Consider the following 25,670-nt stretch of genomic DNA (forward strand, 5'->3'; position numbering starts at 1 on the left):
ATTGGAATTAAAGCGATCTGAAACAAGATTCACAGTAAATAAACCTCTTCAAAGTTCCCGTTGAAAAAATCGACATTTGAATTGATATTGATCGTATATTACAATCCACTCGGCCGATTGAGCATTCAAAAATATATTTCAATATTTTACAAAAAAGATTTGCTCAAGTACATGAAATTTAATAAAAAAAATAGTCATAAATGAACATGTGCATTATCTAGATAATGAGAATTATATTGATTGTAGTAAGAATTGCAAGTTTCTTGTGATATATTCATTGGCAATCTGTATTGATAATATATTTGGTCTGAATGTTAGCGGTTTTCGATCATTTTTAATACAAATTCGAACTTTTCAATGCAGGGTTGATCCCATAACTCTATTTCGTTCAAAACATGGATAAAAAACACATTATTTGAATATAAAAGTAAAATAAGCACCTCAAATATGTGTAAGTGACATAAGTATTTTGTAGGAACGAAATTGATTAAAAAACTAATTTAATTATTTAGTCATTAAGATTCTTTTTACTCTTTGGATTAATTTAAAGCACGCAAAAATAATTTAATTTTACATAAATATTTTAATATTATTTTTTATAGCAAATTTACACAAATTCCAAATAAAAAAACAAGATTAAATCTCTAATTTTCACTAACACAAACATTATTTATCCTTCGTCAAGTTGATAATATTGTTGGTTACTTGGGCAGTAATAACATCCGAGCACTTCTATATACACCAATTCGAGTTCGTCTTCTTCATTTTCCGGAATGCCATAATTAATCTGAATATCTGATTTTGGCGCAACGCCATCAAACGCACTGCAATCAGAGTCTTCCTCTTCCTCGTGAGCATCAAAAGTCGAAGTTTCGGGTTTCGAAACGTTTGCAAATGTATTTGGCTTCAAATTTTTTTTGCTCGTTAAAGCAGATTTGGAACGACTTTCGCTTTTGACTGATGTTGGATATTTACTGCTTCGTGATTTTGCAGTGGATGAACGCGTTGGAATTCGCGATTTCCGAAGTGGATTATCGATTGGAGGGAGAGAAGCTTCAATATTTTGTGGGAGGACAAGATTGAATGAATCAATGCCATTTGGAAAATCTACATCAAGACCATTTGGTAAGGTAATCTGATTATGTGAATTGAGGAAATTATCAACTGCATAAATCCATCGTATTTTACATTTGGGAGATACTTCAACGCTGTCTAAAATATGATATGTCCCTGATATCCAATATTGTTGTGAAAGTAATTCTAAATCAAAATATAATGTATACCAGTGATTCCTTTTCATTTCTAAATTTAGTAAAGCACATGTCTGGGATGATGAAGGACGCTCTTGATTTTTACGTCGAGCTGTTGAATATGCAAAATTAAAACGATTGGCTTTGTCATCACGAATAGTCATTGTAATTGTAAAATCACATCCGCTGTTAACATAAACTTGGAATGCTATGTACCGAAATGCAATTCCAAGTGTTGATTGATTTGTTGGTAAGCGAAGTGATTTAGACCTTGTTCCCTCAATTTTATATATACTAGACCTGTCTTCATTGCTGTAGGTATAATTTATTAATGTATTCATTCTTGGACCTAAAATTTTGGAAAACAAGTGCATTCGAAGTGAAATATTTTTCCACTAAAGAAACCGCCGATAACCGAAAATTACAATTGTCACTTTTTAGATAATCAGGATGCTTGAAATTGCAATAAACACTGAAGTGGATTCAGCAAAATCTTTTGATAATAACCATAATATAACTAACAAAGAAATTTTAGTTTATTAATGAAATATATTTTGTACATTATATACAAATAAATTTAAAATGATTCAATATATCTTCTTTGATACTCTTCAAATTGTGGCTCATTGTGTATTCAGCTTATGTAGTTGCACATAAATTTGGTTATAACAGACTATTTAAATAAAGATGAATGATATATTTGAATTATTTCTTCATTTCCATTGGCACTTGTATATTTTCCATATTTTCCTGATTTGTGTTATTATTGGTAAAAATTTAAAAACATTTAATTGATCCGAAAAATGCATAGTCAAGTAACAAATGAATATCTTTCATAAGTGAAGTAACAATATGGTTGTAACAATGTTTCTTGAAGCTTTTTGAATTATTTGAAGAGAAATCTCCAAGAACAGTGCATTATTTACAAACTTCAATAAAATATTTCCAGATATTAAAGCGTTCATTGGAAATTTGTTTATGTGATAATTCTTTAAAAACAAAAAAAAATTATTTTTTACATATTTTAATTAGCTGTTAAGCAAAATACCGAAAGTGGTTTTATATTTTTTGCCTTTTTAATTTGCTCAATTTGCGAGTATAAAATTTCTTTTAATTTTTTTGGAATTTTTTCACTTTTCTCAATTATTTCAGGATACGAATTAATTGTCATTTCGACCTCCCATTTCCCGTCCTGTAAATCAGATGAAAATATTTCGTCGCTTTTCTGCACTTTCCAGCCAGAAATTTCAACTGATTTCAAAATATCTTCTGGATAAAAAAGTGTGCGAATATTGGAACTAGTCGTTTCGTCAAAGCTTCCACATGTAGCCTGTATCATAGTTGCCATAAAATGTGGAATTTGTTCGGGAATTATTGCATTTGGATTCCATTCAGCAATACAAAGACGTCTACCTGGTTTGTATAATTTGGTAAGGATTTCGGTAAGTTTTTCACGTGAAGAAAGATACCAGATACTATGTGAAAGAACAATTATGTCATAATCACTATCATATATTTCTGGATGTTGAGTAATATCAATTTCAAAGTCAATTCTAATGTTTGACTTAAGCTGGCTATTGTAAAGGCGATACTTTGCATCTTCTAAAGTTATAGGTGCTCCATAATCTGGTGAAGCAATATCAACTCCATGAACAAAACATTCAGGGCCTCCACAAAATGCAAGCGCTGCTAATGTATCTCCTTGTCCGCAACCAATTTCAAGTATTCGTGCACCCTTTGGAATATTCCAAAAATCAATTAATTTAAGACGATGTGCGCTTTGTATACGTTGATTTCGATCACCTTCAAGTCCGATTGCAGATAGTAATTTGTCAACAATTGATTTTTCATCTTCTTCACACGTAAACTGGCTATGTTTTTTAGTGTTTGATTTCATTATAAAATTCGAATTTTGGGGCACCTCAAAAAATATCGATATACATCATATAATAATTATAATTTTATAAAATGAATTCCGATATCGTTCATCGGTTAGGATATGTGGTTTTCATCCACGGGAGCGGGGTTCGACTCCCCGTATCGGAATAAATTTTTTCATTTTTTGTTTTTATTTACACTTCAATGAATTCTTTCTACAAGTTCAAGCGTAAGATGTCAGCAGCTAAAAATTAAAATTTCTTCTTTTCGCATTTTTGCTAATACAAATGATCAAATTTCACGAATCTGTCCTTCAAATTATATATCGGCACCACGACAGATCTCCCGTGCGCGCAGCAGTTTGGCCTTGTGCACTTTGCAAGTTCAGCAATTAGTTCGGTTGCCTCATCGTCAGATATCACATCTCCAAATTTTATCGCTCTTTTGCACGCCTTTGTCTGCAGCACAGCCATTACGCAGTCGGGTATTTCCTTATATATGCCATCGCTTAGTTGGTTAATGTAACATATCAATCCGTCGATTGTATCAATTTTTATGCCATCGTAATAAGGAATTGCGTACAGGTAACAAATGTTTTTTGTTTTCATTATTTTCCATCCCCATTTTTGCAAATTAATATTTATATCGTTCGTGATCAGATCAATCAAATTATTTGGCAAAGTCATTGGCAATTGTAATTCGTATGACGGGAATTTGTTTGGTAAATTGTTAATTATTTTTTCCAAGTTAACTCGTTCATGTGCTGCATGTTGATCAATAGCATATAATACATCATTTAAATGACATAGAATGAACTTATGATCGAATATTCCAATGTATTTCATATTATTTATTTCTTCATTTCCAACAATTTCCAAATTTTTATTATTATTTATGTTCGAAATTGTTTTGATACTTATTGATAATCCTTCGAATTTCCAAAACATTTCTTCAATTTGACCTTTTGTAACTATAATTGTATTATTTAAAGGTTTAATTTTTTTGTTATCTATAGTTAGTTCTATACATGGAATGTCGTTTACTATAAATGGCGTAAATGGTAATGCATTAATTGGAATACTATTTTTATAATATGTAAATGTTTCATCAGAACTTATTCGTAGGTAATTACCAGTGATCTTTCGCCAACTTTCTTCTATGTTATTTGATGACGTAATATTTCCTTTTGTTCTATCACTAATAATAGTAAAGTTAATGTTAGGATTTGTTAATGATAATGTATTAATGAAATACTTGAAATGTTTATATTCTTCTTCTTTGTTTTGTTGTGTTGTGATTTCTTTTTGACGAATTGGATAGTTATCGAATGTTTTACTGATGATTATATCAGTGCCATGTGAAAATAATGGTGTGTATTGAATGTTTGGATCATTTATAATTCGAAGATTTTCATCTGATTTATTTCTCGTAATGATAGAAACTTTAGATATCTTGGAAATAATATTTATTTTGTTGTTTGTACTAAATAGTGTAATGAATTTGCTTTTTGGAATTCCTTTTCCATTGTCTTTACAACGAATTTGATTTAGAATGAAATCAAGTTGAATTGTAATGTTTTTTGCTCCTCCATTAATGGAATTTAAAACAAGCTCAGCTGCAATCGAATAATATGAAGGGAAGAGAATCGGAGCTGAAACAGCGTTTGGCTGCGTGAGCATTTTAGTTTGGTGTGAATTTGATGTAAAATAAAGTATTCAAATTTTCACTAATCTCTCAAATCGCCAACTTTTCAAAATGAAATTGAATTCATCGTTATTTCATTTTTATGGGAAATTTATTTATAAAAATATATTAAAAACATTGAGTTAAAATTTACATCAAAACAAATATTATTAAAATCATTAATTACGTTTATTTTAAAATTTATTCTTTTTTATTTTTAGGTTAATGTATTAACCATTGATCTTCATCATGTCGAATTACATTATTAAATTCATCATCAATATGTATGGTTTGCTTTTCATTGTCTGATGAAGACTCAGAAAGGATTTCAGTGGTTTTGCTTGGAATTTTCTTACTTCTTCGAATTGTAAATATTATTATTCCAATGATCAATAAAACAGCGATAACCGAACCACAGATAATTCCTATTAATGCATTCGTTGAAATCTTTTTAGTTGGCTGAGATTGAGTTTGATAATATGTAAACATTATCAATGAATAATCTAAGTTATAGAAAGAATACTGAATAATTGTGTATTCATAATGAATTATTTCTGTAGAAATAAAAGAGTCAAGTGTATTATATAATAAGGAATGTGTTAAATACATTGTGTAAACAGAATATGATTGAGTTAAATATATATAATATGTAAATGTATACGAATATGGATAAGTTATTATTGTATTTGACTTAGTGAATGTATTTGATTTAGTGAATGTATTTGATTTAGTGTATGTATTTGATTTCGAAAATGTATTTGTAAATGTGTTTGATCTTGTAAATGTGTGTGTTGACCATGGATATTGAGCACATTCACCAAATGCTGTTCCTTTGGATATGTTAAGTTCTCCAAATGTTTCATTTTGATATAAATCGGATGTCATAACAGTTTTATTTTCAATATTATCAAAAGCATCATCTGCTACATTTGGAGTTATATAACCTAAAAAGTAAATACATGTGAGATTGCTGCATTGTGCAAATGCTTCTTGTTCAATAGAATTCACATTTTGACCAATAATAACTGTTCCTAATGAAGAACAATATTGAAATGCACCAGATTCAATCGTTATTACTGAATTAGGAATTGTTATATTTATTAATGAGGAACAATGAGAAAATGTTGAAACTCCAATATAACTTACATTTTGACCAATAATAACGATGCTTAAATTAGAACAATATTGAAATACACCAGATTCAATCGTTATTACTGAATTAGGAATTGTTATATTTATTAATGAGGAACAATGAGAAAATGTTGAAACTCCAATATAACTTACATTTTGACCAATAATAACTGTTTCTAATGAAGAACAATATTGAAATGCACTATCTCCAATTATTTCCACTGAATCAGGAATTGTTATGTTTATTAATGAGGAACATTTAGAAAATGCTGAAACTTCAATATAATTTACTTTTTTACCAAAGATAACATTTTCTAAATTAATACATTCTTCAAAAGAATATGATCCAATTGTTGTTATATTTTCACCGATATATACTATCTTTAATGTTGTCCATTGTTTAAATGCTGTATTTCCAATTTTTATAAGTGAATCTGAGATTTTTATTGTGGTATTTGATCTTCCTAATGGATAATAAACAATTTCTGTATAATTTTTATCATAAAGAATTCCATCTCGTTCAGAATAATATGAATTATCTTGAGATACATTAATAAAATAAAGTTTAGTACAATTAACAAATACATTTTGTTCAATAGTATAAACTGATTTCGGAATTGTAATATTTTTTAATGAAATACATGAAAAAAATGCATATTCACCAATAAAATTTACTTTTTCTCCAATAATAATATTTTCTAATTTAATACATGAAGAAAATCCAGAATTTTGAATTGATGTAACAAAATTTGGAATCGTGATATTTATTAATGATGAACATGATGAAAATGCATAACTTCCAATCGTTTCTACATTATTTCCAATGGTAACATCAATTAATTTAATACAATTAGAAAATGCATAACTTCCAATCGTTTCTACATTATTACCAATGGTAACATCAATTAATTTAATACAATTAGAAAATGCATAACTTCCAATCGTTTCAACAGATTCACCAATAAATACTGTTTCAAGATTTTGACATTTGCCAAAAGCATTAGTTTCAATTGATATAATCGTATTCCCTATATCAACAGAAATTAAAGAAAGCCATTCTGAAAAATGAGTCGGAATTTATTGTATTAATTCCTTCTTGAATTATAAGATATTTTGTAACCTGTTTATATGTGTTTCTATTTCCATAATCATTTGAATTAATTATTGTGAATGTTTTAGTAATACTATTATATGCTGAAAATATTTGTTCAAAAAGAAAACAAATAAAAATGGTAAAATTTTAAATTTGCTTTTCTCTTTTGAAACAATATGAATAATTAAGTTTGATAAATAAGTTTTTAATATTATAAATAAGATAAGAAGGACCATAACAATAAATAAAATATTTGATAAAATTTTTTTGCATAAGAAAGACATTAAATTTGAAGAATCTTGATTAACATTATGAAAATCATAACAAAATGAACCATTAATTTCGGGAAGATGTATAACAGATTTTCTAGTTTCACATAAAATTTGAAGATAGAAATCATATTCAGAAATAGTTTTAATTCCTTGAATCAATCTACTACTATTTAACTGAGGATTTTTTGATATATTGTGTATGTTGTATGACACTGTGCAGACCAGAAACAGCACCCCACAACCACGCATTAACAATTTTTTTTTACATAACCGAAACAGTTTCATTCAAAAGCTGTTGATGAAAATCACAACATTGAAATTTCCTTCACTCAACTTTTTTCCATTGAAAAGATTTCAATTTTTTTTTATTTTAACCGTTCATACTTCCCTTGGCATGGGAAGTAAGTTACTTCCCAGGAACAACAAAGAACCAACTTTTTGTACATGTTGAAAAATTTCGTTTATTAACTGGAAATATTTTTGATTTTTAGAAGGGAGTTCTTAAACATCACTTTATTTTTCTTTTTGAGATAATATAGGTTTAAAACAACCTTTTCACTTCAAAGTCAAAATCATCTTTTAAATTAGTTTTGGCATCTTCAAAAATGAATGTTGTGGTGTTGGAAAGCAGTATGTTTACCAAAAATGAAGCTCTGTGTTAATGAATAATTTACTTATTGGTTATTGTTGTTTTATATTGTGTTTATACAACTCTAGTTTTGTCTTAACATTAGAGAAGAATAAAGGTGTTTGAATGCCTCTTTAATATATGATACTAACCTTGGATTATTTCATTTTGGTGATCTTTTTCAAAAATTTTAACTCAGTAAACTCATTTTGGTATACAGAAAAAATATTTTTCACATTTAAACATTTTGAGGCTCATTTATATTAAGAATTTTCATATCATTTTCTTAATTTAATATTTACGAATTTAACATGTGTTTATTTATATGAATTAATTTAAATAGATTGTATCAATACCAATCATATGAGGTTTTCTTTGGCTTGGAGTTACTTTCATAGCTTCAAAGACAGCAGAGTATTGTAAATTTTAGACATAAATTTGATCAATGCCATTATCTTCTTTGAAGTCTTTTGCAAATGGATCTTCATCAATATTTTTCATTGAAAATACACCTGCGTTTATATTTGTTTCACCATTTTCTTCAAAACTTTTTGATGTTTGTTCAATAGAATTTTGTTTTTTGTTTTTAATTCGAATTAAAAACACAATAAGTAAAATAATAATAATAACAATTACAAATACAATAACACCAATTATAATGTTATAATTTGTATTATCACCAATGTCATTATCTTCTATTGTATAAAACATTATAAAGAAATTAGAATAAAAAGAAAAAACTGTAGGAAATATAATAATTGTATATTCATAATAAATAAATTCTGTGAAAATATATGTATTGATTGAATTAATTTTTGAGAATATATTAGTTAAAGTAGAACAATCTTTTAATGAATATGTTTGTGTATATGAAATAAAATATGTTAAAGTGAAAGATCGTAAAAAACTTAATGAAAAATTTGATATAAATGAATTTGATTTAGTGTATGTGTTTGATTTCGAAAATGTATTTGATTTTGTAAATGTGTGTGTTGACCATGGATATTGAGCACATTCACCAAATGCTGTTCCTTTGGATATGTTAAGTTCTCCAAATGTTTCATTTTGATATAAATCGGATGTCATAACAGTTTTATTTTCAATATTATCAAAAGCATCATCTGCTACATTTGGAGTTATATAACCTAAAAAGTAAATACATGTGAGATTGCTGCATTGTGCAAATGCTTCTTGTTCAATAGAATTCACATTTTGACCAATAATAACTGTTCTTAATGAAGAACAATACTGAAATACACTAGATTCAATCGTTATTACTGAATTAGGAATTGTTATATTTATTAATGAGGAACAATGAGAAAATGTTGAAACTCCAATATAACTTACATTTTGACCAATAATAACTGTTCCTAATGAAGAACAATACTGAAATACACCAGATTCAATCGTTATTACTGAATTAGGAATTGTTATATTTATTAATGAGGAACAATGAGAAAATGTTGAAACTCCAATATAACTTACATTTTGACCAATAATAACTGTTCCTAATGAAGAACAATATTGAAATGCACCAGATTCAATCGTTATTACTGAATTAGGAATTGTTATATTTATTAATGAGGAACAATGAGAAAATGTTGAAACTCCAATATAACTTACATTTTGACCAATAATAACTGTTCCTAATGAAGAACAATACTGAAATACACCAGATTCAATCGTTATTACTGAATTAGGAATTGTTATATTTATTAATGAGGAACAATGAGAAAATGTTGAAACTCCAATATAACTTACATTTTGACCAATAATAACTGTTTCTAATGAAGAACAATATTGAAATGCACTATCTCCAATTATTTCCACTGAATCAGGAATTGTTATGTTTATTAATGAGGAACATTTAGAAAATGCTGAAACTTCAATATAATTTACTTTTTTACCAAAGATAACATTTTCTAAATTAATACATTCTTCAAAAGAATATGATCCAATTGTTGTTATATTTTCACCAATATATACTATCTTTAATGTTGTCCATTGTTTAAATGCTGTGTTTCCAATTTTTATAAGTGAATCTGAGATTTTTATTGTGGTATTTGATCTTCCTAATGGATAATAAACAATTTCTGTATAATTTTTATCATAAAGAATTCCATCTCGTTCAGAATAATATGAATTATCTTGAGATACATTAATAAAATAAAGTTTAGTACAATTAACAAATACATTTTGTTCAATAGTATAAACTGATTTCGGAATTGTAATATTTTTTAATGAAATACATGAAAAGAAATGCATATTCACCAATAAAATTTACTTTTTTCTCCAATAATAATATTTTCTAATTTAATACATGAAGAAAATCCAGAATTTTGAATTGATGTAACAAAATTTGGAATCGTGATATTTATTAATGATGAACATGATGAAAATGCATAACTTCCAATCGTTTCTACATTATTTCCAATGGTAACATCAATTAATTTAATACAATTAGAAAATGCATAACTTCCAATCGTTTCAACAGATTCACCAATAAATACTGTTTCAAGATTTTGACATTTGCCAAAAGCATTAGTTTCAATTGATATAATCGTATTCCCTATATCAACAGAAATTAAAGAAGGCCATTCTGAAAATGAGTCGGAATTTATTGTATTAATTCCTTCTTGAATTATAAGATATTTTGTAACCTGTTTATATGTGTTTCTATTTCCATAATCATTTGAATTAATTATTGTGAATGTTTTAGTAATACTATCATATGCTGAAAATATTTGTTCAAAAAAGAAAACAAATAAAAATGGTAAAATTTTAAATTTGCTTTTCTCTTTTGAAACAATATGAATAATTAAGTTTGATAAATAAGTTTTTAATATTATAAATAAGATAAGAAGGACCATAACAATAAATAAAATATTTGATAAAATTTTTTTGCATAAGAAAGACATTAAATTTGAAGAATCTTGATTAACATTATGAAAATCATAACAAAATGAACCATTAATTTCGGGAAGATGTATAACAGATTTTCTAGTTTCACATAAAATTTGAAGATAGAAATCATATTCAGAAATAGTTTTAATTTTTCGAATCAATGCATTATTCTTTGAATGAATGTTTTTTAAAACATCTGGAATGCATTGTAATGTCTGCATATATGTTAAAAATAACATCTTACAAGAAACTTTCTTGCAATCGTAGAAAAATTTTTCATTGAAATTTCAATATTTTACTCAACTCTATGTATTGAAAAAGTTGTTTCAATTTTTTTATGAGAGCATTCATATTTTTCTTGGAGAATTCCTCCACATCTTTTGGTTAAAATTCACAAATATGGGATAGTACAATTTGCATTTTAACGAAATGTTAAATGAGCTTATAAATATCAAATATATATATCCTTAAAATCTAATTTACTGAACCTCATTATCAATTTTGCGATATATTTTGATGACATTTGGATCATAAAATGCCTGCTGAAACGTTGTTACTGCACCACTTTCCCCCTGTGGCTGTAACCATATATCAGATCCAGCGATACCAATCACAGTTGCCAAACCATTTGGTGTTTCCACAACATCTCCAGGGAGCACTCTCATTCCTCTAAACAAATCAATGTTAACGTCCGTTTCAAGAGAAACGTTCATCTTTGTCATAAACGGCTTCTTAACGTTCAATCCCTTTCTTGAAATTATTTGACAGCGTTTTTGATCGTCATCGTTTAGTGTCACTTTTTCTTCTTTGTTTTGAATACTTAATTCGCCGCTATCGTCTTTATAGTAATTAACAAGAAAGAATTTGTTATCATATGAAATAATATCACCTGGAATGAATTTGGTGATTTTAGCGACTGAAAATTGTTTGTTACCACCAATTCTCCGAATTATTTTCATTTCTTTCTGATTAGTTAATACTGCACCAAAATTTAATCTTAGAGCATCATCTGTTTGGACCCAATATCCATCACCATTGACATCCTTACCAATGATTGTTGCAATCCCTTTGCTTGTGATGACTCTATCTGTTGGCCAATATTCGTCATCAATTTGATAATTAACCAATACATCAACCACATCTGTATTGAAAGCTTGTATAGACACAATTGTTTTTTCCTCTGATTCTCTACGTAATAAAAGTAATGAATTAAGATCAGTTAACTCTAAATTATTTTCATCAAATTCATTTTTCAAAAGAACTTTATGGCAGAACTGGCCGACAACAACATAAAATCCTTGTTGATAAAGAACTAAATCATCTATCTTGAACCCATATTTCCCAATTAGTTTGCAAGGTGAAATTTCAATTTGAAGCCGTTTATTTTGATAGAAAACGGTTTTGATCGTGCGACCGTTAGTTTTGGTGATGGTGAATTCTGAGTGAAGATAAGATGGACTGCAATCATAGCCAGTTGAAATCAAGTTTTCATCGTTAGTCCATGAAATAAATAATTTGTTTCCAAAAACTCCTTCAATTTTACCATTACCTAATTCAGGATGTTCAATTTCATCTCCTGGAAAGAAACCAAAAGCTAAACATGCGCTTTCTGAACAATCCAAATCATAGCTTAGTTTACAACGACTTTCTTTTGATACAAATGAATCAGATCCAATTCGTTTTGCTAATTTGATGTAATAATGATAATTTGCAACATCATCCTTATATATCTTAAGTCCTGATTCTGATTGAAGGTATAACGTCTTGTCAGTACTAATTCCTATAACAGTTGCTTCTTCATTATTTGATTCCTTTAAAGTAACAACATCTCCATGTCTAAATCCTGTTTGCATTAATGCTTCGTCAGAAATATTTATATCAATTGGAACGCAAGAGTTTTTACCAATAACTTGTTTCCAAATAATTGGGATACCTCTAGTATTTTTCAATAAAAAAGGATGTGGTAAAACCTCATTTTCTGTGATTAAAAACATAACATGTGAGCATCCTGCCGAAACCCATGATATATTAAATTCTTTCACCCAGTCACATAAAGTGGGGGTTTTGACAGATCTATCGGTCTGCATGCATAAACGGTCGTTATCTCTTTCGCCGCATGCGTAAACGGTCCCCTTATCGGTGAGGAAGTACGTCATTGTGTCTCCAGAAGCAATGTGAATGATTGTTTCATCACTACCTATGAATGGAGTGATTTTTTGAAATGTGTTACATCTTTGAATTTGGCCTTGGCCAATTTGTCCATAACCATTGGAACCACAAGACCAAACATTACCATCTGTATCTATTGCAAATGATGATGTGTTATATGCAAAAACACGTGAAAAAAGTGTGTTGTCTTTGATTGATACAATTGTTGGTGTATTTGATGAAAACCCTTTTCCTTGGCCACAAGGTTTTTTGCTTCCCCATGAATAAATATGCCCATCATCACTTAATGCAAGAAAATGATTTTGTCCAGCTGCAGCATCAACAAAATGAATATCACTTTCAAAATAATTCATCATTGAACGATTTCCAGTGAACCAATAAATTCCAGGTCCATCTGGAATGGCAACTACACTTTCTGTGCCACATGCTACAAATAAAATATTCATTTTTAATTTAAGTGGATCTGAAATGCTACCGAATGAATTACCACATAAGTAAAGACTTCCATCACTTGCTGCTATTGCTGTTAATTTATCACCGCATGCAGCTGATATTGGCACAATGTCAGCAAAATCTGGCAATTCTGTTAATACTGAAATATCTCCAGCGATTTGATCTCCCATCTGTTTATGGTCGTTATCACCGCATCCATACCATTTTTTGTTTGTGTAAATAATATTATACTTCCATCCAGAAATAATTAAAGTTGCCATCGAAGCATCGAAGTCAACTGGGGAAACGCTTGAGTTGCCTGGCCTGCAAAGTCTATGCCCTGTATACCCTGCTGAGAGAAGTGATGTTTTAGACATTCTTATCGGGGCACCCCATAAATTTTTATGATCCAAAACAATTCGACTTCTCCCTCGTTCAGCAAGCGCACGAGCCAAAATCCATCGCGATGACTGTCAACGCCATACGCACAAAGAACTGTTCTCAGCATCTCTAACATTCAATTTCCGAAAATGCTGAAATTCTTACAACAGATTCAGCAATTTCATCATATTAATTCACATTGTTACCACAAAATGATTTTATTTATTGAGCGTTGTTCGGTCTGACATGATTCATTTCTGCCCATTCGCACAGTTGCCGTGGTACCTCCTCCAGCACCTCCGCTGCGAGTATTGAGTAGTGCAAGTGTGCGAACTTGTTGAACGGCACGAACTGCACCAAGTCCCTCTCCATCTTGAATCCTCCTCTCGACACAAGCGGCGTATCATCAGCGTCCAGCACGTCCATAGCTGTGAAGTCTGCGTTACCCACACCGACAATGATTATCGACAAAGGGATTCTTCCCGCGTCTACGATTGCATCGATAGTATCTTCCATATCATTAATGATACCGTCTGTGATTATCGTCAGTATAGTGTATGTTCTGTCTTGTTGGAACGACTGTATCGATAATTGGCTTGCGTATCTAATCACGGGCGCAAACAACGTCGGCCCACTTAACTGTACTTGTGTGAGCGCATTACGGTATACGTCGATGATGCCATCTAAGCCTCTGACGCATGGAGCTTGGTCATTAAATGTCAATGGGAAGCAATGGTTAATACGTCCGCCAACTTTAGCACCGAATCCTAAGACAGGGAATAATTGATCAGTGTCATATGGACATAATACTTCGCCAACGCCACGAATGCATTTCTCATATTGACTAATGCTATCTCCGTTTGGTGACAAGTAATGTAATGACCGTGGATCGCGTGGATCGCGATTGGAGGCAGTGAAATCAATGGCAGTGATAAGGTTAAGTTGGATGCCGCCATGTAAATAGTCATAGAAATTGAACTTCTGTTGGAGATTAATTTGACGGACAATGAAATTACCAACGATTTTGCGCTTGTTGTCAATGACTTGAAGCGTTTGTCCGGTGCGCTCGGAAAGTTGTGTAAAGGTGGTGTCATGATAACCAATTAAAACTGCGGCACTATGAGATTTGTAGTTATAAAAGGAAATTCGTAATGGGCGATCTGGATCAACATTACATAAGACTTGATACGGAATGGTAAATGGCTTCCAATTCATGGACTTGGAGACCTCCGATTGAAATATGGGGAGAAATCGGCCTTGCTCTGATGATTTGGCAATAACAAAAAATGGAGTATTTCGGAATAAAAAGCTTTGTTTCTTAAGATCTCGTCCTATGATTTGTCCGTTGACTATGGAGCCGGAATTTTCGACTTGTTCTGGAGTTATATATAAAGTTCCACGAACTTCATTTGATTTTGGAATCTTTAATGTAAGCTCAGTGGTGGACTCCGCAGCAATGATCTGTGATAGTTCAACAGCGGCTTCACCAATAAAGTCTTGTTTTGAAAGATCTGCATTTTCTGAATCAACATCATAAACTCGGAATAAAAGTTGTTGACGAATTTCAAAGACATACATAACAGTAAAGAAGGTAACCCACTCAGGATTAAGATTGTTCCAAATAACTTCTGTTCGAGAAAATTCTTCCCACTTTCCATTTCGAAAAGTATAAAGGGCACAAACTGGATCTGAAACTGTGATAATATCCATGTCTTTTAGATTTTTAGCAGCAACATGAAGATTAACTAACGGATATGTTTGACTTTGATTTAATGCATCTTTACAAGGTGCAACAGAATCTGTGCCAGTATAATTATTAGCAACATTATTTCTTTGGACAGGTATATTATTGTAAGAACCAAAAGCAACTTTCATTAGAAGATTTTGGTTTACGGTTATATTTGGACGGTTGTCAGAAATTTCGACAAGAAATATCTTGTAATTTTCATATATTGTTTTATATAAAATTAGTGATATATGGCAAAAATAGATCATATTATATATATCTTCGATTTGTGTATTATGAAATTGGATTATATAATAAGATATTTCAGTTTGTAAATCCAAATAAACAATTATCGCTTTGGATATGGAATTGTTTGAGATTTCATCGTATAGTATTGAAATATCTGTTTTTAATTGGTCATAAATTAACTTTTTGAATGACGTCCACATTGAAATAGCGGTGAAGAACAAAGTCAAGAAGAAGATCTTCTTCAAAAATTTTGATTTTTATGTAGTTATTTTGATAATTTATATAACAACTAGCGGAAATTTGATATATTTATCTGATAATTATTTAATCCATCTTCCTCATTCATTTTTATCGCATTGAATAATACTTTGCATCTCATTTAGCATTTATTCATTTAGCACATCTTGTTTATTCATTTGTAAGGTAATCTTTTTTAATTAATTGTTGTTCGCGTCTCGTTTAGTTAATATCTTCATTAATTTTTCAAAAAATATGTTTCAATTTTTCTTTTTATTTTCTGGAACTGAATTATTCGAATCAAATACAAATTGTTGATCATTTTGAACATAAAATTGAAGTAAACTATTGAATTACAATGAAAAAATAACCTTAATGATTTAAATCATTCCCATTATATTTTAATAAACCATTATTCTTACAAATTAAATATAATAGTTTATAATAAGGTCTTTATAGTGCTTGGTCTTTTATGTAGATATCTTTTTGTAAATATGATCATATTTATATATACAATTTTATATGAAATTATAATTTTGCATTCATATTGAGAAATATATAGGAAAAGTGGTACTATACTTATATTTATAAGTAATTTGCGAAATTATATTAAATAAAAATTAGAAATAAATCATAAATGGAGGATTAAATATATAAATTAAATTATTTCAAGTATTAAAACATGAAAATTACTTAAGGATACTTTAGAAGAAATGTTTATACATCTTTAATATTGATATTAATACCTTTTTGAAGAAGTATTTTAGCTATTTCAAAATTGCCTGATATTGCTGCATAGATTAAAATTCTTTTTGTATTTTGTTTACTATATCAACATGCTTAAAAAGAAATAAGTTTCCGCTTTCTACTGTTACATTAATAATCAAATCATTGACTTTCATTCCAATTTCTTCTAAAAAAGAAAGAATATCATAAGTATTTGCTTTAATACATTTGCTCCCTAATTCTTCCAAATTGTTTTTATCTTCAATTTTTTTTTCATAAAGATATTTAAAGATATCATTTCGTTGGAATTCAATTGCTGTTTCATATGCACCTTCAAATGATGAATGATTTTGTTCACATAAATGAATGAGTTCTTCATTTCCATCTGCAATTTCATATTTACCTGTATTACTTACATCTGCATTATTCATAAGTAAATATTTAAAACATTTAACTGATCCAAAAAATGGTGCATAATCAATTAATGTAACATCTTCTTTATTAATAAATGAACATCTTTCATAAAGTGATGGTTCAATTGTTTGATTAAAATCAAAATTTGTTTGTGATGATATTTCTTGAAGTTTTTCGATTTCATCATTTCGAATTATTTTCGCAATTTCATTCGGATTATGTCCTTCTTTAACATATTACTTATGAAGTTCCCAATAGTTATATGAAAGATTTTCAAGATCATCAAGAATTTGATTTAAAAAATCATCATTAACCATATTTTTAATATCATCGAAAGAAATGTTATCAACATTTGAATTATAAAAAAGGGGAAAAAATATAATGATTTGATACTTACTAAAGCTTTAGAACTTATTAAATTTTGTTCAGCCATCTTAAAAAGAAGGTAATTTGATTCTTGACATTTCAAATTCCAAAGAAATATTTCTAAAATATTAATTATTTTATCATTATTCAATGAAAACATTTTAAGAAATTGAAAATATATATATCAAAGTCTTTTTTCTGAGAAAGAAAAGATGAGAATATCAACTGAGATATTAACAAGTTGAAAGAATATGGAAAATTAAGATCATATAATTTTTTTATTGATTCAACCGAATCCATAATATTTTCATTAACTATATTCCAAGTCATTTTTTGGATTGTTTGTAAATATTGAATTTCTTTGTTTCCACTTGTACTTCTGAATTAACGAACTCTCATTCCTATCATTCATTTAATTGTTTGCATCACTTTTAAACGGTCATAAACCCCACAAACTGATTGAAAAAAAAAAGACATCGGTTCCACTTTTTGTACGTAATAATTCTTTTAAAACCGATCAAAAAGTGCAGTTCATTTTCTCCAAACATTTTATTGAATGAAATGCCTTTACTTAATACTAATAATATAACATCAGTAAAACTGTTTACACGTTTTGGCTACGACACATTAAAATCATTTTTTTATGTTTTATTTTCTTTACTTATCATTTCAATGAATAATTTCACAAATACATTCAAATGTTCCAACAAAAGAAAACGAAAAAAAAATTTACTTCAACAAAACATCGAAAATGTATTTGCTGAAGCAAACAAACAAAAATCCGAATTTTTATAAACAATCTCAGAGATTCAAATCTCTTCGAGTTCAGCCTCACTCTCCAAAATCATTGAAGAGTATTCTTCTGCTGGTTCATTTATTAGGTCCAAACCATTCTTTTCCAGTCCGAAACTTATTGCCATTTCAGCATCGATTTGATCAGCAGTCACTTGTTTTATTGTGACCAAAAAGTTATTAAATATTTGTCTAAATATTGTAATGTTTTGTGAATTATTAATTAATGATTTAACAAATGTAAATATTAATCCTTTCTCACGATTAGGAAATAGATCGTTCATTTTTTGGAAGATAATTTGTTCTAAATCTTCAACATGAATGAATTGGATTCGTTGGATAATGACTAATTGTATCAAATATGAAATTATTGGTGTGATTTGTAAAAACAAAAACGAATGCATTCCATCAAAAATTGTTGTGAATAAACATGAAATAATTTCGACATAAAGTGATTGATAAAAGTCTTCAATGATTTCATCGCTCTTATCAACAATTTCAATAATCGATGAAATACAATTTAATGATAATTCAGAAATATTATTTTGTGGATGTTGTAATCCGAAGAATGTATAATTGAATAACTCCGTGAAGATATCTTTGTCCAATATATTAAAATGTTTAAAGATCGCCTTAATTAATGAATAAAATGAAAGACGATGTTCGGGGTGCTCCGAGAACGATGACGATATCTCTGAAAAAGTCGGCCGTATCAACCGATTGAATACTATCGGTATCAAACCGACGTTTCCGTTCTCAATCAGTATTGTAAAGCAGTCAAACGATTCAAATGAATGAGTTACTTCGAATTCATTGAAAAACATTTGAATTAATTGATCCAATAAATTTGTGTTTGGAAACACCTTTAAAAAAGCTTTAAATAATTCATAAATAGCATGGAATTGAATTTGATCTTTACATTCAGGGAAATGTATCATAATATTTGAGATGATTTTTTCCACTTGTAATTGTTCAGTTTGTGGTACAATTTGCATTAACTCAGTTAATATTTCATATGAAGAAGCGAAGTTCAATAATATAATAATCATTTGTTGTTTGATTTGTGGGTTATTACATGTTTTCACAATATTTATCATATTAACATAATACAATATATGATTATAAGGTGAAATATGACTTAATATTGCTGATATATTTTCGAAAAATGGTTGCGCAAATCCATTATCGACTATAATTTTTCCGCAACTTTTCGTTAATGTATAAAACACTTTTAATGCTATAGTTTGAGCTTCATCAGAACCATTTAAGAAATATTGATAAAATTGTTGCAATGAAAATAATAACAAATCTTTTTGATTATATAAATATCGTTGGTAATGTGATATTAAATATAATGTACTTAATGTAAGAACTTCATTACCATTACTATTCTTAAGTAATATGTTTAATATCTCTGTGAGAAATTGGTTCTCTTCTTCAATAGTACAAATGCCAGAGATTGAGCCAATGGAATATATAAATGGTAAAAGTTCTTCGATACTTTGTGGATTACGTATCTTCTCAAGGAGTAATTGTAATATGTTATCATGATTCACTTTAAATAATAACAATAATGTCTCAGACATCTTCTCGAACAATTGTTTGTCCCCATTAAACTCTGGCGGAGGTATCATGCGTGAACATAATGTGTATTGTAATGGTAAGAAAAGTTGTGGCGAAAATGGTAAATATGACGTCTCTAACATAAAGACTTGTGTAACATAATGCCATGTATCAATAGCTATAACAAATAATTCATCAGTGACATTCTTCGTATATTCAAGCATTAACTCAATTAATAAATCATTAGGTAATAATGAACAGCGATCCATACAGATGAACTTGGAAACTATACGGATAAATAATGGGACTAACTCAGGATCTGACAATAATTCAAAATTGAGAGAAACCGTCTTAATAAACTTATTAAAAATGTACGTTTTAAGCTTATCGGCGCCTGCGTTTTCACGTGATACAATCGCGTTTAAACATTTTAAAGCTGGTAAACTAAAGTTGTTATGTGTAACTAAGATGTCACAAAACATGTCGCAGATCTTTTCAACACCTATAAGTCGTAAATCTACCCATTCAAGATATTCACCTAATGTTTGTAAAGCTTCAGCTCGTAACATATCGCTTTGTGATCGTACAAAAATAATGCTGAGGAAGTTATAAATGGTTTCGAAATTCTTATGTAATGATTGAATTAATTCTTGTTTTCGATCTGATAGAAGTTGGGCGTTTCGGAGTTGTTTGGAAAATAGCGCAAAAAAATATGTTGTGTTAAGAATGGAATTTTCATGTGATCCAACACTTAAAATTAAATCATTCATGAAAGTTGGCCAATTATGTGGCCACTCCATAAAGAGAATTTGAACTATTACAACATCTAGTTGCCTAAGGATTGTTGGGCTAATGTCTGTTTTAGGCCATTCAACAAGTAAGTCGAAGTAATACTTTCTAAATGCTTCTTTTTGGATGTCTCTTAAAGTTTCCCATTGTGTTGGAATGTTTTGAGCAATTACATTCAAAACAATGAATCTTGTCTTTTCGTTTTGAGTGTTTCCTAAGAAGTTGTGGAATATAAATAATGATAACGGTTCTTGAGCTATTTGTGCGATTCTTTCTCTTGCCATATCAGCTTCCTCCCCTGATTGGTAAAATAATTCGCATAGCATGTCGAACTCAGAGATCTCCGCAACGTACATCGATAATTATGGTAATTAATTCAAATATCGGGGTGCTCCAAACAAATAATTAAATTTAATTTCGTACAAATCCACTTTTTGTGGTAAACCATAAACCCTATAAAATTCAAATTCAGTAAAACCGTCTGATGCATTCAAAAAAAAATGTTCTCAAATTGAATAATTCCGGAACCTCCTCATGACTTTATTGGAACTAAATTGGAGAAATATAATAAAACATATTTTTATAGACAGCAAAGTGAATGATATGGCATATATAAGTTTTTGGAAAATTTTTAAGTTAAAAGGATAATAACAAATATTTGTATGCACAATTTTGAAAAGACTTGGGACTAAAATTCTCACAATTTTTAATGAAAATTTATAATCTAATGAAAATAACGGTTACCTTATCAGAAATCAAAACTCGATCGTAAATATGATCGTGATCCAAAAGGTTTCACATTAAAGTATTGATCGCATAAACAATATCCTCTATATCTAAATATATTATTTTCAATAAAGATAAAAGTCAAGAACAGAAGATAAAAAAATATAAATTTAAGTCAAACGGTTTTATCTTACGTTTTATTTTAACGGTCTCACATCATTTTCATTTTGTTTGAAAAAAATTTTCGATTAAAAATCCGATTTTTATTATTATACACATGCAATTCTAATTATTTGTGGCTTAATATTCATCTTCTTATCCAAGTAATAAAAATTAATAAGGTTACCTTCAACTCCATGATTTCCTACTGAATACCAAAGTCTTCTTCCTGCTTGTGGTTCTGGTAATATTAAATGTTGATGAAACACAAGTTCTTTATCATTATAAATTGCCAAATAAATTGAACAAGGCGTTGGGGTATCCCTGTCGACGACCGTTTCGATCATCACTTTTGTAATTTTCTTTTTATCTTTTAATGGGAATTTATGTGTTCTAAGTTCCGCTTTATATGTACCCAATATAGGCATTAATTTAATAGCTTCAAAAATATAATCATTAGCAAAAGTGGGTGCCATTATTTCTCTAGGGAAATATCGATAAACGGTTTCGATTTCATCCACTTTAATTAATTCTTTTGCATGAATTTTGAACTGAAGTGTATTATTTTTTGGTAATTCTTCGAAATTAAATATATTTATATTCGGAGGCAAAAACAATGACATTTCAATGATTTTGTCATCAATTAATAAATCGAAATTTGATGAATTTGATTTAACTTTAATTTGACAGACTCTAGCCGAATTAACGACGTAATATAAAAATTCTTTAGTTTCATCTTTTTCGATAGTAACTTCTTCACTTGAAGGATGTAATATATTACTATTTGAGTTCGCAGGCACAAAAGAACCATGTGTACCAATTGCTTTTAGCTTCGGTAAATTTTGTTGTAATGATGGAGTTATAGCGAAACTTAAAGGTAATGTCATCATTACTTTATTTTCATGTTCGAAAGTATTTGTCATTAATGAAATATGATTTGAGAATTCATAACATTTCTTACATGTGAAAAATGTCCCATCTTTATCACATTCCTTAATTAAACCTGGATAAATTTTAGATGGTTTATATTGCGCCGAAATTTTAACTTTTCCATTAAATTGTTTTTGACATAACAAACATTTTTGTGGCGAATGAATCATTAATTGTGATTCTGCATCGATTAGCCAAGGGTTAAAACAATGTTTTACTGCACTAACATTATATTCTTCAACATTAATTTGATAATTTACTTTATATATTTCATTCTCTAATATTTGCATCATTGATTTTTGCGTTTTAGAATCAATCTTCTTGATCATACTATCAACGGATGGTGCATCTTCTGAATTACATTCGCGATTTTTAATATATTTAAATTGTTGACATGAGAAAAATGAAATCGCTTCAAATTTTATAGTCCCAATTGTAAATGAAGAAAATGGTACATCAACTTTAAATCTTAAATAACGAATATAATCATTATAACGCTCAGGAAGACTTAACTCATTATTATTAATAATATTAAACCTTAGCCATGTTGTTTCTTCGACTTCAGGGAGAGTTATAGTTGTTAGATAATGCATTGAATCAAGTGTTTTACCTCCTTCTAATATAATTTGTGTTGCAATTTTATTTGGATTAGTCGATGTTAAATATGTTAATATTGACGTAATATAAAATGGACATAAAAAACAGACAGTAAACTCCGAAAAAATAGATGGAAATTCATACATTCGTTCTTGTGTTGTTTCAAATATACATTCTATTGCATTATTCGGTTGTAATACAAATAAATGATTAGAATCAATTTGATGATACCATGTAAATTGTGGTTGCTTTAACCATAAATATATAACTTTCATACGTTGTGGATCATATACAATATTTTCAACACGCCTTCGAACACTAATACTTGAATCACTCGCACTATTAACAGATGGTTGAAAAAACCTAAAAATGTTCGTTTTGATCGCTGGTGTGTTGGTGTAAAGCATTGAAATTACATTGCCCGATTCTAAAAATGCTGAAACTAAGAAATTTAATATGTCCGGATGAATATCCAAGTCAGGACGATTAGGTAAATTAGATGGTGTTGGCGAAAGCCCAACATGAAGTTGCTTACACCAATTCGATGTAACAAGAATTGCAAAGAAAAAGGTGGCAATGTTCGTACGATCAAGTGAATCGGCACAATTAAAGCGCATAATTCCTTTTTGCCGATAGTCAACAATGTTCGGAATGATTCCACTTGAAAAACCGTCGCTTTGCACAAAAGTGTCAATGGTGAAGATAAAATCTTTGAAAACTTCTTCAAATTCATATAGTTGAAGTCGCTCGTTGAGATCATAGTTTACAAGGTCGACGTTTTTGACACCAACTTCACGAAGTTGATCAAATGATTTATAGAAAAATTCATATATTTCACTCTCGGAATGATCTTTGGATGTTTCAAGAAGAGAAATACAATGAATTGGAATACTCTTGTTTTGATTGTCATAGTGCTTTTGAAGACTTCGGAAATATGCTGCAGTTCCATCAAAGAAATTTGTTTCGACTTTATGCTTAGCAAATACTTTGGATGAAACAATGGTCTTCCAACGAATTGGAATAGAGCCACGACGCCATGACTTTGTCCAGAATCTGTTTTTCTTTGCAAAAATAAGTTCACATTCAACTTCATTGCCAGGAGCATTTATGCCATTTAGACCACGCCCAGCATATCTAGTGCCAGGATTAAGTACTGATCGTCTTACGACATAAGAAATTGAAAATCCGAACTCTTTGAATTCTGATGTCATCACAAGACCTTGTATAAGATATATACAGCATTGTGGGATGCTAAGCATATGAAATGCTTGTCTCCAACTTGAATTCCAAATAAATGATGAATCTGGTGTAACTGATTGATTTGCTGGAAATAGGTTTGTCATGTCATAGGAATCACAAAAGTAATGATTATCGTTGAGTTGAAAATCTTCAAAAACTGATTTGTAATTATGTTGTTTTGGAATTTGGTAAAATGTTACATGACGAATAGTTTTGACATAGTGGCCACCTGGAATTATTCCTGTGAGTTCTGATTTATCGACAATTGCAATTTCGACAAAATTATCAACATACATCATTCCAATAACTCCGTCTCCTTGAACATCTATTTTAGCACCTTTTGCTAAGAAGCACTTTAAAGCTGTAGAATGATCTGGAAAAATGTCAATGTTAGGTACCCCAGTATATAATGGATTTCCGAAAATATCAAAAGTTACAACATACGTGAATTTGTCGTTTGCCGGACTTACAACCAAATAAGTCAGGTCGCCATTGGTTGACAAGATATTCGCCATAGTCGTGCGCATTTTTGTTTGATATTTATTCCAAAGTCCAATTCAATTTAAATTCAATTTTAAACACTCAAATTTTTGTGAAACAACCGGAATTTGACTGTGTGGTAAAATGAAATATTTTTTTTGGAAGACATAATAAATATAAAGACAATTTTATATGTTGCATCAAAAATAATTTGTTCAATAAAAAAATAAAACTTCAAAAAATACTTATATAGACATTTTTCTTCAAATTTGATGTTTGCAAATTGAAATAAAATTGTTTTTGCTTAAGGGAAAAAGCAAACCATAGCATATTACAAATATTGACAAAGGATATTTCCCAAAAAATGTGAAATAAAGAGAAATTTTTCGGATGAAATTTGTTTTTTATTTTTTTCGAAGGCCGATTAAAATTCTATAGTTTACTTTTAATGTTGTTTCTATTTTCTTCAATATGTTTCATAGTTCCTGATTTTTATAAAAAAGCGTTTAGTGGAGTAACAAATTCTTCTCAATATCCTTTTATCATATTTCCTTATTTGAATCGTAATACAAAAGAATTACAAATATTTAATGAATTTCAAAGATCTCAAGAAACATTACCAATTGCAACAGCAACAATTGACTGCTTTAATTCTCCTACTATATGTTCAAAGTTTTCTCTACAACCTGGTTTTACATTTATATCGTATCCTGCTGAAAAACGAACAACCATCAAAATTGATCGAGACTTCTCTTTTAAATCATTAAAGAAATTAGCACATGATATACAAAACCAAAATATTATGGAAATCAAATCACTTGATCAAATTCAATTTTTTTCCAAGGAATCTCCATTA

General features: G+C 29.2%; 4 protein-coding genes across 4 annotated transcripts; all 4 read right to left on the bottom strand.

The window, feature by feature from the left end:
• Positions 1-670: 670 nt before the first annotated feature.
• Positions 671-3,147, bottom strand: GO595_006285 (class I SAM-dependent methyltransferase; the record flags this gene model as incomplete). The annotated part of the gene is made up of 2 exons (XM_067919621.1): positions 671-1,520; positions 2,408-3,147. The coding sequence occupies 2 exons, from the start codon at positions 3,145-3,147 to the stop codon at positions 671-673; spliced, it is 1,590 nt and encodes a 529-aa protein (XP_067773600.1).
• Positions 3,148-11,318: 8,171 nt separating this feature from the next.
• Positions 11,319-13,817, bottom strand: GO595_006286 (RCC1 repeat-containing protein; the record flags this gene model as incomplete). Its single annotated transcript, XM_067919622.1, has 1 exon — positions 11,319-13,817. The coding sequence occupies one exon, from the start codon at positions 13,815-13,817 to the stop codon at positions 11,319-11,321; it is 2,499 nt and encodes an 832-aa protein (XP_067773601.1).
• A 226-nt stretch (positions 13,818-14,043) lies between these two features.
• On the bottom strand, positions 14,044-15,696 carry GO595_006287 (Copine family protein; the record flags this gene model as incomplete). Its single annotated transcript, XM_067919623.1, has 1 exon — positions 14,044-15,696. One exon carries the CDS (start codon positions 15,694-15,696, stop codon positions 14,044-14,046), a length of 1,653 nt encoding a protein of 550 aa, XP_067773602.1.
• A 2,652-nt stretch (positions 15,697-18,348) lies between these two features.
• On the bottom strand, positions 18,349-24,849 carry GO595_006288 (SacI-like domain containing protein; the record flags this gene model as incomplete). The annotated part of the gene is made up of 2 exons (XM_067919624.1): positions 18,349-20,976; positions 22,261-24,849. 2 exons carry the CDS (start codon positions 24,847-24,849, stop codon positions 18,349-18,351), a joined length of 5,217 nt encoding a protein of 1,738 aa, XP_067773603.1.
• Between the last annotated feature and the right edge of the window lie 821 nt (positions 24,850-25,670).

Source organism: Histomonas meleagridis, assembly GCF_020186115.1.
Source record: "Histomonas meleagridis strain 2922-C6/04-10x chromosome Unknown contig_41, whole genome shotgun sequence".
NCBI classification, from domain to species: domain Eukaryota; phylum Parabasalia; order Tritrichomonadida; family Dientamoebidae; genus Histomonas; species Histomonas meleagridis.